This window comes from Sciurus vulgaris, assembly GCF_902686455.1.
Source record: "Sciurus vulgaris genome assembly, chromosome: 5".
NCBI classification, from domain to species: Eukaryota; Metazoa; Chordata; class Mammalia; order Rodentia; family Sciuridae; genus Sciurus; species Sciurus vulgaris.
The window spans coordinates 142,352,161-142,366,058 of record NC_136465.1 but is presented as its reverse complement, the minus strand read 5'-3'; the positions used below and the strand labels follow the sequence as shown (position 1 = coordinate 142,366,058).

General features: G+C 35.3%; 1 protein-coding gene across 5 annotated transcripts in view; it reads right to left on the bottom strand.

Moving 5' to 3' along the window:
- Positions 1-13,898, bottom strand: part of ACSS3 (acyl-CoA synthetase short chain family member 3) — a 167,388-nt gene that overhangs the window by 78,187 nt on the left and 75,303 nt on the right. For all 5 annotated transcript variants that reach the window (XM_079140420.1, XM_079140423.1, XM_079140419.1 and 2 more), the window contains one exon: positions 1,636-1,787. In XM_079140420.1, coding sequence (XP_078996546.1) covers positions 1,636-1,787 — 152 coding nt within the window. The remainder of the gene's footprint in view (positions 1-1,635; positions 1,788-13,898) is intronic.

The window sequence follows — 13,898 nt, the reverse complement described above, 5'->3', positions numbered from 1 at the left end:
TACTGTGATGTACAACTATTGAGAACAAACAAACAAAAAAAAAGATGTATGTATCATGATGAATAACTTAGGTACCTAGAGACAGATGCCAAAGTCTGGGGAAATCTCTTGACATTTTGCAAAAAAAGATGATGAATCTCTACTCAGGTCTGCATGTATACATTTAAAGAGTGATGATTTAGGGAGTATTGTGTGAAGGATAATATCTAGCAATCCAAATTCAAATCAGAGAACAATAGTAAACAAATGTGGGACCTTACATGGCTGGTAATGCAACTTCACACTCACAGTTAGGGTGTTAATAAAGACACAATGGAAGGAACTAAAATAATTTTTTTTCTAAACCCTGGAATTGTCTTGAGGAATATGGACTGTACACATTCTAAGTTGTTTTGGTTAAAATCTAGTTTTTCTATAATTTGGGCTGAAGTGAAGGAAAAGAAATTAAAATGTAGCAAATGAAAGAACAACAAAAAAGGGTTGCCGGGTGCAGTGGTGCATGCCTATAATTCCAGCAGCTCAGGAGGCTGAGGCAGAAGGATGGAGAGTTCAAAGCCAGCATCAGCAAAAGTGAGGCACTAAGCAATTCAGTGAGACCCTGTCTCTAACTAAAATACAAAATAGGGCTAGGGATGTGGCTCAGTGGTAGAGTGCCCCTACATTCAATTCCTGGTTCCTCCCCCACCAAAAAAGGGTGAATAAAATACTATGATAGAAGAGTCATCTTATGGTCACCCTCTTACATTAACAAGAGTTCACTGTTTATATTATGAATATAATCTTAGGCAATTTCATGTCTATTTTTGTAACATAAAAAATAAACAAAGAAAACAAATGACTCTGACAAAACTGGAAACTTGCTTAACATATGTAGTTGAGTGTATGATAATCTAGTTTAGCTCCCTTGGGTAATAGCAACATAAAATTCAAATATTCTGGCATTAAATTAAAAAAAAATTCAGACCACCTTACTTCAAACCCATTTTTTGAATTCAAGAAACTACAAAATCTCTATTTTTGACAGCAATGACCTACATCAAAGAGTTCAATGAGAACTGATGTTGAAAACTGCCTTGAAGATACAAATTGCTATAATTACTTCGAATATACATATCATTAAACTAAAACAGATGTCAATAAACCAGTATAAAAATATCTAAACTATTCACAGCACATTATTACAAAAGAAAAGTAAAAAACAATTTCCTCACTCTTTCCACAAATGTAATTTGGACTCTAATTTTCTCATTTTATCTCTACACATGAATTCAAATAATTTTTTCCTTCCATTTAAACCAATCTACTTTCAAAAGAGAGTTAGATGCTGAAATTACATGCATTTTAAGTCATAACCAGAATTTTACTTTGTATGGAACATGAAGCAGGATAGTTCAAATAAAGAAATGTATAGGTAAGATTCGAACTGAGATAAAGAAGATTCAGTATTTTTAAAACCCTACAGTATAGTTAATATTACAACTATTTCAAAGTAATATTTAGCAAAAGCCAATCTTCAGATTCCGAATCTTTGGCTGTTCCCATAGAGGTACTACAGTACTAGAAAAAACATAATGTTCTGTTATTCATTTTGATTGCAGTTTTTAATGTAATTTGCCCTGTGCATCCCGACTTCACCTTGTCAGAGAGTACTGCTTCCCCAAGGCTGCCCCAGGGTCCTGTTGACGGATTGCTCTAATTGCAGTCGGCGCTGTAAACAAGGCAGCCACTCCATGCTCTGCAAGCACACGGAAATAAGCACCAGCATCTGGTGTTCCCACAGGCTTCCCCTACAATGAGATTCATTTAAAATGTCACTGGGTAAAATGTCTCATATTTCATCGACAGTTCAATACTTACACATTTAACTCAGCAATATTAACAAAGCTAGGTGCTCAACAAATCTTGCTTTTAAAATATTCCCATGTTCCATCATAAATAAAACAAAATAAATGCCCAGACCTCGAAAAGGCTGTTTGTTCCCTTCCGACATCCTAAAAGCTTTAAAATTACAGTTTTTCCTTTCTCACATCTTGAAAGATGAAGCACCAGGAACATATATCATATTCAAATTAAGAAAATAAAGATTCCTTCTATTTGCCAAGAAATTAAATATGTTGCTTTTGTGTGGTAGGCTAAATGAAAAATATGGTCATTATTCTACCATTAACATGTTTTTTTCATGATCACTATTAAAAGTGACAATAGCAATTTTCAATCATTTGAGAAAGCAGAAAAATCTAAAATCACAGTGATTCCTGATCAGTGAACTTTTCAATTAAATGTATCACTCCAAGGAAATAACTTGTATGCATTAAAAAGAAATTCCCTCAGATATCTCAAACTGCATGTTTTCCAAAGCCTCAAAATGAAATTATGCATGTTCAATAGAAAAAACATGTAGTAATTAATATATAACAATTTTGGTAGATTATATAATTCAAAAAGCACAAAACATTTTAATTGATGCTACTACAAAGAGAAAAATAAGCAGATTATTGAAATAAATCAATAACCCTATAAATATTCCAAGTGACTCATAAAATCTATCTTGGCCCAGCCACATAACTTCATTCTTCAATCCATTCTCATTGCTGTTTCTTCCTATGATTTTAAAGCAAGGTGCTCAGAATGTTAATATACATTATGCAAAATATATGAATATTTCACAGTAAAAGCCATTTCACAGCAAAAAGTTGAAATAAGCAGAGAGAGAGAGAGGGGTTTCTTATTTCTTGAGCCTTAAAACTGTCAAAATAAATCAGGAATTTCCAAGAGATGGGGAACCATATGTTGTATTTCCTAAACTTCTGACAAAATCACCCATCTGAGCTTTCATGGATCTTATATTCTGGAAAACACACAGGGGAAATGGAACTATAGCAAAAAGGAAAGTATTTGCTAATATCAAAGTCAGAGATCTTCCCAAACAGAGTATAACTAATAAACAGATAATAAATATGAGGCCAATCATAGCTGGTCTATAATTTAGATTCATCAACTTCTAATTGAATCTTTGATAGGACACTTTTTAATTTTTAAATGGTTGTCCTTACTATTCCTTAGTATGATTATTTTCCTGTCTAAAAAATAACCTCTTTATGTCTTTTTTTAACACTCTAATGATTTCTCTCTTGTTCTTTTAATACCGAAAAGTATTTGTTGTGAATAAAAATTTATTTTTATTATCACAACAATCACAAAGCACTTGATCTCAATTTATTTCATTACTACTTCACTTGGGTCAATACATTTAAACAGTATAAAATATGCTAGTTAGCAATCTGGCAACACATATAGGTAACTTGACTCACAAATTCTAAAGGCTTAAGCACATCAGTCAGAAATGATTGAGCAACCATGCTTTCTAACAAAGCAAGGTGAATATTTGACTTTTACTTTTGTATGTTCAGCACCAATCGGTCCCCACAGTAGTGGACAGTGACTTGAAAAATTTTCTGTCACCCACATAGCACTGATTTGTCAAAAAGCCTTATGCAATTGACTTGTCTCCTCTATATTTCCATTTTCTTGCCTGCTAAAGAAGAATAAATCACTTTGCCAATATCTCCTCAATAAGCTGACAGCACTGAGATAATATTTTTAAATAGCTTGACCTCCACTGAAGAAAGAAATTCCATGACCAGTTGAAGTAATTCAATTATCCAATGTCAGTTTCATGGGACAATGATACTAAAACTAACATGTCAATATGAAAGTGTTGTACTATGTAAGACAACCTACATAGAAGATCATTTATTTCACAGTGTCTTCAATTAACTGTGTCTAATGATAACAAAAATGATGGATTAAGTACTAGAAATATTTTAAAACTATATCATACTTTAAATAAGTATTATAGGATTATAACTACTATTGCAATTCTGACCCTGCACTAAATGAATACTATATTTTTGAGCATAAAAATCATAACATAGAATTACCATTAGGACGCTAAGGAAGTGATGCATAAAATCTCATCATGTTCCTTTGTAAGTCAGTCAAACTCAAAGTTCAGTTGTTTTGCATTTTATTATGCCTTCCCCAGTAGACACTTCAATGTTACAATCAAAATGTTTCCCTATTTTAAATTTTAATATTTATATGTTCTACTTTACATTTTCTTCAATTCTATTTGACCTCAAATTTGATTAAAACAAAATTATGATGATAAATTTCCTTTCCCAAAAATAGCCTACTGATTAACATATGTCTTAAGTTCTGATAACATGAGGCAGAATAGAGCAAGAGCTTTCATCTGAGACAAGTTATAATAAAGTAGATGGTGCTCATATATTCCTTCATTTCGTAAACATTTATTGGTTATGTAATATGGGTTGTATAATGTTCTAAATTCTGGAAACAATTTTGTGAATAAGCCAGATAAGTTTCTGCCCTAATAGAACTTACCCTTAAGTAAGGGTGTGTGTGTCTATGTGGGTTATTAAAAGTAATATACCAGAGGCTGCAAGCTATTTGGGTTTAATAAAGGGAAGGAATACAATAATAAACTTAGGATTTGTATGTTCTCAGCACCTATGATGACTAGCAGCTTCACAAACTGAAGCAAAGTTTGTAAGCAACTTTTATCATGGACACTAAATAAAAGTGACTCGATGGTGTATTGATTTTATTGAGCATCCTTCTTCGTACCCTTGTGCCCAGGTACACTCACAGAGACAAGCAGGCACACACCAGCAACCCAATCTGTTTACAATGCTTTATTAGGGTAGCCAGTAACACATTAACCAGGCTGACCTGCCTGAAGAAAATGACACTGATTCTAGAACTTCCATTTTCAGTAAGGAACAATAGTCTGTACAATATTCAATCTAAAACTAAGATTCTAACATCTCAGGGATTTAAAACAAACAAAAAGCATATCAAAAGGAGTAAAGAATCAAAACTTAAGGATAAAAAAACTTCAAACTCAAATCAATGTCATTACCATTTGGTTTTTTAATTCCTTTTTATATGATTGGTTGCTGCCTAAATAATGAAAGCCTGACGTGATATCCACAATGACTAAGTAGAGATTCTAAGTCTTTGGTCATTACAAATCATGTCTTGTTAATATCGGAGTTTTAGAAAATGTCAATTACAAATATCAACTGCAAATATCAACTAGATCATAATGTGGCAAGTGATGGTATGAAGCTAGCACAGTTATAGAAGTATCTTAAATAATAACTTCTATGTATGTTCTATAATTTATGACTCAATGAGCTAATATTAATGGACTATAGGAGACAAGTCTCTGGTTAGGAAACCAGGTAGGATCCCAACTTCTCAGTGTTTCCTACTGATGACTTCCAACACAGGAAAGCAGGGAAATATAAGTCCTCAGCAAAAGAAAGGTATACTTAAAAGTTCAAGTTAAATCTTTCAGCAAGAATTTCATTGCTTTATTATTAATTCTATAATTTAGTTTATCCAAGTCTGGAGGTAAATGCTACTAGTGGTTTTGCAGATTTTGTCACAAAATTGTTTTGAGTCAACTGCATCTTTTGTTTTTGTTTTGTTTTTTGTTTTTGTTTTAGTTTTTTGGTGGCAGGATTAGAAATACATCTGGTCTCTTTCTGAGCACTCCTTTTGAGAATGTCACCCAAGGCATGTTTTACCTGCAGATCTGAGGTGAAGACAGCAGCATTCCTTATTGAGTACTATAGAAGTTCATGTTAGCTGACAGGTGCTGCCAAGCAAGGGCTTGTTTATTTTGGAAGTGATGACAGTGACAATAGCATTTGTTGAGTCCCTACTGTACATCATGTACCTTTATCCAGGCATGAGCGTTTAGGCTCACAACATTTAAACTTGAGAAGTGTTAAAACTTAAGCCATTCTCCAAGACATACTATTTAGTGAAATAAATCAAAATGCAGAATAGTATGCATATTTGCAAGCTGTCATTTGCATAAAATAGGGGAAAAGCCATCACTTGTACATGAATTAACTATTGTACGGTAGGGCCGCCTGCCTTCCAGGGAGAGAAAATAGAAAGTTGGAAAGGGGAGAGTGAGAATTTCACTGTTCATACTTTTGCAAGTTTTGAAATATGAACCAGGTGGGAATATACCCTCTTTGAGACGTTTTTCTTCCCCAGAGTCCCTTCCTGTATAAATCACATTATCTTGTCCCAATTTTTAAAACATTGCTGTTGCTTTAAAGCTACATGAGTTTGTTGTCCTACGCCTTAAGACCCTGAGACCAAGACTTTGTTTTATTCCCATTTAGGAGCTGAATACTTATCAAGACAATTGGATTCATGTGAGTCTAACTCACTCGTTTGCTTGCTGGAGATTTCCCACCTTTCCACCGGCCTGACCTGTGAGGAAGTATTGCCATCTTGCCTCTTCATCTTATCTACTCTCATCCAATGACATACCAGAACTCCTTGGGATGCTTTTGAAAAGTATCAGTGTCTAGTCCCCACTCTCAGAGATCTGATTCAATTGGTCTTAAGTTGGACCTGGGCATTATTATGTGTATCCTAAGTAATTCTACTCAGCAGCCAGTTAGAACCAACACACAGTCCTTAGATAGACACTACCTGAGGTTATTTTTCAATACCCACTTGCGTAGTAGCTTTAATGGAAGAGCATAGAATTTAATACCAGTCATTACTGATTTTCTCTATTATAAATAAATAAATTAAGTTCAAGTACTAATAAGCACATGTACTGACAATTAAAATCTGATAATGAGCTGGGCACAGTGGTGCATTCCTGTAATCCCAGCGGCTCGGGAGGCTGAGGCAAGAGGATCGAGAGTTCAAAGCCAGCCTCAGCAAAAGTGAGGTGCTAAGCAACTCAATGAGACCCTGTCTTCTAAATAAAATACAGAATAGGGTTGTGGATGTGGCTCAGTGATCAAGTGCCCCTGAGTTCAATCACCAGTACTCCCCCAACAAAAAAAAATCTGATAATGGCAGGCCAAACAAAGGGAAATAACAGGTGAATCTTTGTCTCAATTTCCTTATGCCTTGTTCCATAACCAAAAACCAGATTATACATATATATATCATGATTTACAGGCCACAGCATCCTACATACAGCTTCCCTTTCTCTATAGATGGGAGGATAAGCCCTGGCCTAGCAGCTTTTTTGTGGGTTACACAGATCTTTGAAGGTCTGAGAATTATCTTCATCCCTATATGGAGGAGTTATTGACTTGTACTTCAGGTGAATTCGTGCATATTCCAATTTTTTTAAGTGTATGTATGTTTATTTTCCTAAGAAGAAAAGTCAATAGCTTTTATCAGATTCTTAAAAAGACTATAAACAAAAGAATTCAAAATAACCAAAAGCCTCCCTAATCGAAGACTTTCAATTTGGCTCTGAGAAATGAAGTGAGAACGAAGTTGGACATGCAGAGATGGTTACATCTGTTCAATATTTTCTACAGAGGATGAATAAATCTCTGTAGGACTACTCATTTAATCCATTTTTATCAAAGGACTACAAACATCCTCAATAAGACAAAATTCAGTGATCAATCTCAAGTCTCCAATAGTTTTTTTTGTCCCCCTCCTATTGCTTTGATCCTAAGAAACTGCTATTTTTGTAAGTCAAACCAGTGAAATATAGGCCATTTCACATTATTCAAATTAAAACTTCCCATCAGTTTACTACTTCGACAATTCTTTTGCATCACCACCTTTGGGGTGGGTCCCAGAGAGCTTTGATTCCTTGGGCTTGGGGTTCTGCCCTGTCTTCAGTTAAGAATACACTCTGGCTTCCAGGTTCAAGAAGGTAGATTTCTCCATAGCTCAAGAGCCAAGATTCTTTATGGATATAGTAGTGCCCATTGACCCATATTTTTATCTTCTATGGTTTCAGTTATTCAAAGTCAACCACAGCCCCAAAACATTAAATTAAATGGAAAATTCCAGAAATAAACAATTCACAAGACTTAAATTACATGGTACTCTGAGTCACATGGTGAAATCTCATGCCACAACACTCTGTCTTGCCCAGGACATGAATCACCCTCTGTCCATGCTGTATACAAAACCCACTTGCAAGTCACTCAGGAGCAGTCTCAGGTGTCAGACAGATCACAGCTGGGGTATTACAAAGCTTGTGTTCAAGCAAGAATGTTGACAGTAGCCTAGTGCCACATCACAATGCCTGTATCATTCACCTCACATCAAATCATGTAGGCAGTGTCACCTTACATCATCACAAGAAGGGGAGTACAGTACAAGAAGATATTTAAAATACAGAGAAAACACATGTACAAAACATTATTGATAGTACAATATTACAATTGTTTTATTTTGTTATCGGCTATTGTTAATCTTTTATTGTACTTAACTTATAAATTAAACATTATCATGGGTATTTATATAAAGGGAAAAAAACCCATAGTATATATAGGTTTCAGTATTACCCATGGTTTCAGGTATTCACTGGGGCCTTGAAATATATCTTCTATGAATAAGAGGAGGAGAACTACGTGTGTACATATGTATGTGTGGGGGGGGGGGATAAAAGGCATGTGTACGTGTGTGTGCTGTGATCTGAATGTATTCCTCAGAATTCAAGTCTGAAAACTTAATTTTTAATGTAAAACTGTTGGAGAGTGGAGTAATTTAGGAGGTATTTAGGTTAAGAGGGCTCTGAATGAATGAATTTATCCCACTACCAAAGGGTTTGAAGACACCAACAAAAAAAAAAAAAAAAAAAAAAAAAAAAGAGAGAGAGAGAGAGAGAGAAATATTTGGGAATCAATCTAACAAAAGGGTGAAAGATTTCTAAAATGAAAACTATAGAACACTAAAAGAAATTGAAGAAGACTTTAGAAGATGGAAAGACTTCCCATGCTCTTGGATAAACAGAATTGATACTGTCAAAATATCACTACACAGAAAAGCACTATACAGATTCAATGCAAACCCTACCGAAAGTCTAATGACATTCTTCACAGAACTGGTAAAAGTGGTTATGAAATTCATTCATAAAAATAAGAGATCCAGAATTGCCAAAGCAATCCTTAACAAAAAAAGCAAAGCAGGAGGCATCACAATACAGCACCTCAAATTATAATACAGAGCTATACTAACAAAAACAGTATGGATTGACACCAAAACAGGCAGGAAGAACAATGGAACAAAATAGAAGTCACAAAGACAAATGCACAGAATGTAGCTATCTGATGCTACACCAGGGTGCCAAAAACATATACCAGAGAAAAGGCAGCCAGTTAAACAAATAGCTCCAGAAAAACTGGAAATCCATATGTAGTAGAATATATCTCACCCTGCACAAAAGTCAACACAAAGTAAATCAAAAACCTAGGAATTAGACCAGAAACCATGCACCCACTAGAAGAAAATGTACACCCAACACTCCAACATGTTGGCACAAGAACTGGCTTCCTTAACAACACTCTTAAAGCACAAGAAATAAAATTTAAAAATCAATAATTGAGATTGCTTCAAATTTAAAAACTTCTGCACAGCAAAGGAAACAATTAAAAGCATGAATGGGAGAAAACTTTGCCATCTGCTCCTCAGATAGGGCATTAATATCCAGGATATACAAAGAACTCATAACACTTTACACCAAAAAGTCAAAGACCCAAATGGGCAAAAGAACTAAACAGACACTTTCCAAAATTAAAAATACAGATGGTCAACAAATATATGGAAAAAAAATCAACATCTCTAACAATTAGGAAAATGCAAATTAAAACTACATTGAAATTTCATCTCACTCCAGTCAGAATGGCAATTATCAAGAATACAAGTAACAATGAATGTTAGTGAGGATGTGGGGAAAAAGGTACACTCATACATTGCTAGGGAGACTGCACATTAGTGAAACCACTCTGGAAAGCAGAGTGAAGAATCCACAAAACACTAGGAATGGAATCGCCATATGACCCGGTTATCCCACTACTTGGTATATAGCCAAAAGATTTAAAATCGGCATACTATAGTGATTCAGCCACATCAAAGTTTATAGCAGTACAATTCCCAATAGTCAAGCTATGGAGCAATCCTAGATGCCCTTCAACAGATGAATAGATAAAGAAAATGTGATATGTCTATACAATGGAGTATTAGCCATAAAGAAGGATACTATGGCATCTGCCAGTAAATAAATGGAACTGGAAACTGTCATGGTAAGAGAAATAAGCAAGTTCCAAAAAGTCAAAGGTCAAATGTTTTCTTTGATATGTAGAAGCTAATCCAAAATGGAGTGGGGGTAGGGATAAAATAGAGGAGTAAATGAATGGTGTTGAAGGGCAGATAGGAGAGATAGGATAGGGAAAGACAGTGGAATGAATCTGACCTAACTTTTCTATGTACATATATGAATATACCACAATGAATCTCATCACCTTGTACATCCACAAGATAATAATTTAAAAAAAGAACTATAAGTAAATAGCAAAAAGATCAGCAGAGTAGAGGGAAGGGAACAGGGGGGAGGGAGGAGGGGAGGGAAAAGGGAAGTATTGGGACCAAATTAGAGCAAATTGTATTCCATGCTTTTATAATTAGGTCAAAGTGAATCCTAATGTTATGAATAACCAAATAGAATCAATATTATTTTTTTTTTAAAGAAAAGGTATTACAGGAGTAGTTTGTCCTCTCTTGCCCTTTTCCTTTTCACCATATAAAAACAATGCTCCTCCTCTCTGGAGGATGAAGCAAAAAGGTGCCATTTTGAAACCAAACAGCAAACTTGCCAGGATCTTCATCTTATACTTCCCAGCCTTTAAAACTGGGAGAAATCAATATTTGTTCTTTTTTTAATTACCCAGTCTGTGGTATTCTGTCATAGCATCACAAAACAGGCTATGATAGTGTGTATCTATACCTGTATAGAACTATCCCTTTAAATTTTGTTCTTGTCTATTGCAACTATGAGAGTTTACCATATTGGGCCCTGTGATAAGACTACTTCACAACGAATAAGCCATTGTTTCCAACTAGGTGGTGAGTCTATTTGTTCCATGAAAAAAAAGTTTACCTCTGGAATTATCAGTGTCAAGTAAATGAAGCAGAGCACTGGAGTGAGCAATTCTGCAGACCCAGTGCTGACCTAATTAGGAACACTGACATATTTAGCATTCTCAGTAGTCAGAGCATTTATCCCTGATCACAGCTTTAGTCAGTAGATCACAGCTTTAGTAGGACTGTTTTTGCCTCTGTGTTCTTCCATGCTGATGTGCAATTGCTCTGCTACTCTATAATAAAGGGAAAAATTAAGATTTTTCTTATTCAGAGTGATGAGTGAGATTCCTATAAGTAGAGAAATTTATGGCTTCTTGCTTTATCACACGACCCAACTTCTACCCAGGAAGTACAGTGTGGCTATTCCATACCTGAGGTTATACATAGCCTGTTCCCCCAACCTTCCTCCTTTCAACCTTCAAACACGTTCATATTTTCCCATGTTAAAACACACACACACACACACACACACACACACACACACACACACAGAGAACAAGCCTTCCTATGAAATTGCTCTAACACAGATGGCTGTTTTAAAATGCCATCATCACCTCAGCCATTTACAGGTATCCTATTGGATTTCTCTCTGCAGCACTTGGTCAATTCAAGTCCCATCTTTGAGAAAATCTTCTCTCCACTGTTTTTCAGCACATCCTGTTTTTCTGATACTCCAATTATCTCTCCAATTTCTCATTCTCAATTTATTTAGCTTCTCTTCCCAGTCTCAAAGGTTTCCCAAGTTTCTATTCTGAATCTTTACTTCTCTGGGTATCTTGAGCACCTTATCGACTTAAATTATCAGTACTTCCAATTCTGAATGCATTCTCAGCTTCATACCTGACTTTCCAGTATCAATCATGTGATTTTGGTAATTTCAAAATTACCAAAACCAAAAGTACTGAGTCCTTCTCCACCAGTTAATCTTCCTACTGCAGTACTGTGGTCGATAACTGACATAATATCAATTGTCCCTGCTGAAGAAAACACACCTACTTTCAACTTCCTTTTCACCTTTTTCCTGCAGAATTCACCTGACATCCTAAAATCCTGCCTATCCCTTCATGTTTATATCACTGATTTCCTGGTTCTGGCCATATATCTTGTACTACTCAACAGCTTCCCAATCATCCCCCTCTAGATAATGGCAAGGAACCCTGTCTTTGAAGCCAAAGCACCTTGTTTCAAATCCCAAATCCATCACCCTTGTACCACTAGTAAAGCTACTGAATGGCTCTGATCCTTAATTTCCACAGATACAAAAAGGAAATGGTTAGTAAGAATTAAGACCATGTATGTGAAGCACTTCAAAGAGTTGCAATTTTCCAAAATTCAATCAATAATAGCTCTGATTTTCTTTAACTCTCTCATCCACAAATTTCTTCCTGTCTGCTAGGGCTAAACTTCCCTTAAAGACTAGTGGACAGAATTGTGAGCCACAATGTAAGGATTAAATATGGAGTGTTTTTCATAGGTGATGGTCCACTGAAGTTTACCCAGAACTTTTTATAATACACAGTGTAAGACCTTTATAAGTTAAGCAGTGTCTTGATTTTTTTTTGTTTTGTTTTGTTTTCTGCTCTTCATATCAATTTAATTCCTTGACTGTATTTTTCAGCTTTTTCAGTGCATGGGCCATCTCTGCTACTTATTCTGTTTCCTGTTCACCCGCAGGAATAATGTTGAGCTCATAACAAACTCCAATGTGAGAAATCTAAAAGATGCTGGCATCAGCTTCATGATCTTTTCCATTTGAAAAGATTATATAAAATTATATAGCTAAATCACAGCAATAACTGAGTTACCAGTTTTCTCATTCCATACAGAAATTCAGAAAAGCATATTAGTGTTACACTAGATTAAAAAAGGAAAAAAGAAAAGATAAACAAAATTTCCGTCCCATAGGAGGGGAAAGAAGGTCTGTGATGTTTCCCGTTGAGTGAACTAGTTAGCAACTATCATAGATACTAGTCTTAAAAGGAAGTAAGATACCCCATCCTTGAAAAAGGAATAAAAAAATATTAAAACAGTTAACACTGGTAAAAATACAAGATTCCTGACTACAGAAAATGATTACGTATACACAGGTAACAATTGCTTTGTTGAAACAAAGTCCTGGTCAAGGCTAAGAACTCAAAAGGTCAGTGTGAAAATACAGCACCAGGCAACGTCCTGGAAATTATAGATCCAGTGCAGCATAGGACATATTCAGTGGAGGTACTGTAAGGATGATCTGTCAAGAGGATCATACGAAATAAGGTGGAAGTAGTTATCAGCTTCAGTGTTCTCAAACATGAGACTTTCACACTTGGAAGTGGTTTCAAGTTTTTTATGTAAAGTATATATGTATATGAAGTCAGCTTGCATATACAGTGAAGACAATTACTTGTATTTTATTAAAATATGTGTGTATGTAAACAAAGTGATATTTCTTCAAAGGTTTTTAACTTTCACATATACCATCCCATTTGATTCCTGTCCAAACACAGAATAGTACTGAGCTCATTTTCATGCTAATCATTCTATAAAGAACGAAAAGGTGAAGTTATCTGAACTCTCCATTTCCTCTAGGAATCCCTGAAGAGAGCATCAATAAGATTATCAAGCTGAATATTTTGAAGTCTGCCAAGATACACATGCAGTTTAAAACTAGTAATAAAGCTCAACAACAGAAGATAGAAGTGAAGGTTATTAATGTTTGGATAATGGTGAACCATCAAATGTGCTGTCTTATTCACAGATGAAAGAAGGCTTCAAAGGTCATGCTTATTTCCCTCACAAGTTCTACTCCTAGAGGAGAGATCCTTGAAGAGAAAGACCACTGGGCTGTTTTCCACATCCGCTCCTTATTCATCAAAGTTGGTAGTAGCAGGACCAACACATCTCTGTGTGTTGATTCCTTTGCCTGTGCTTAGAAGAGAATTAATGGGCTCCAA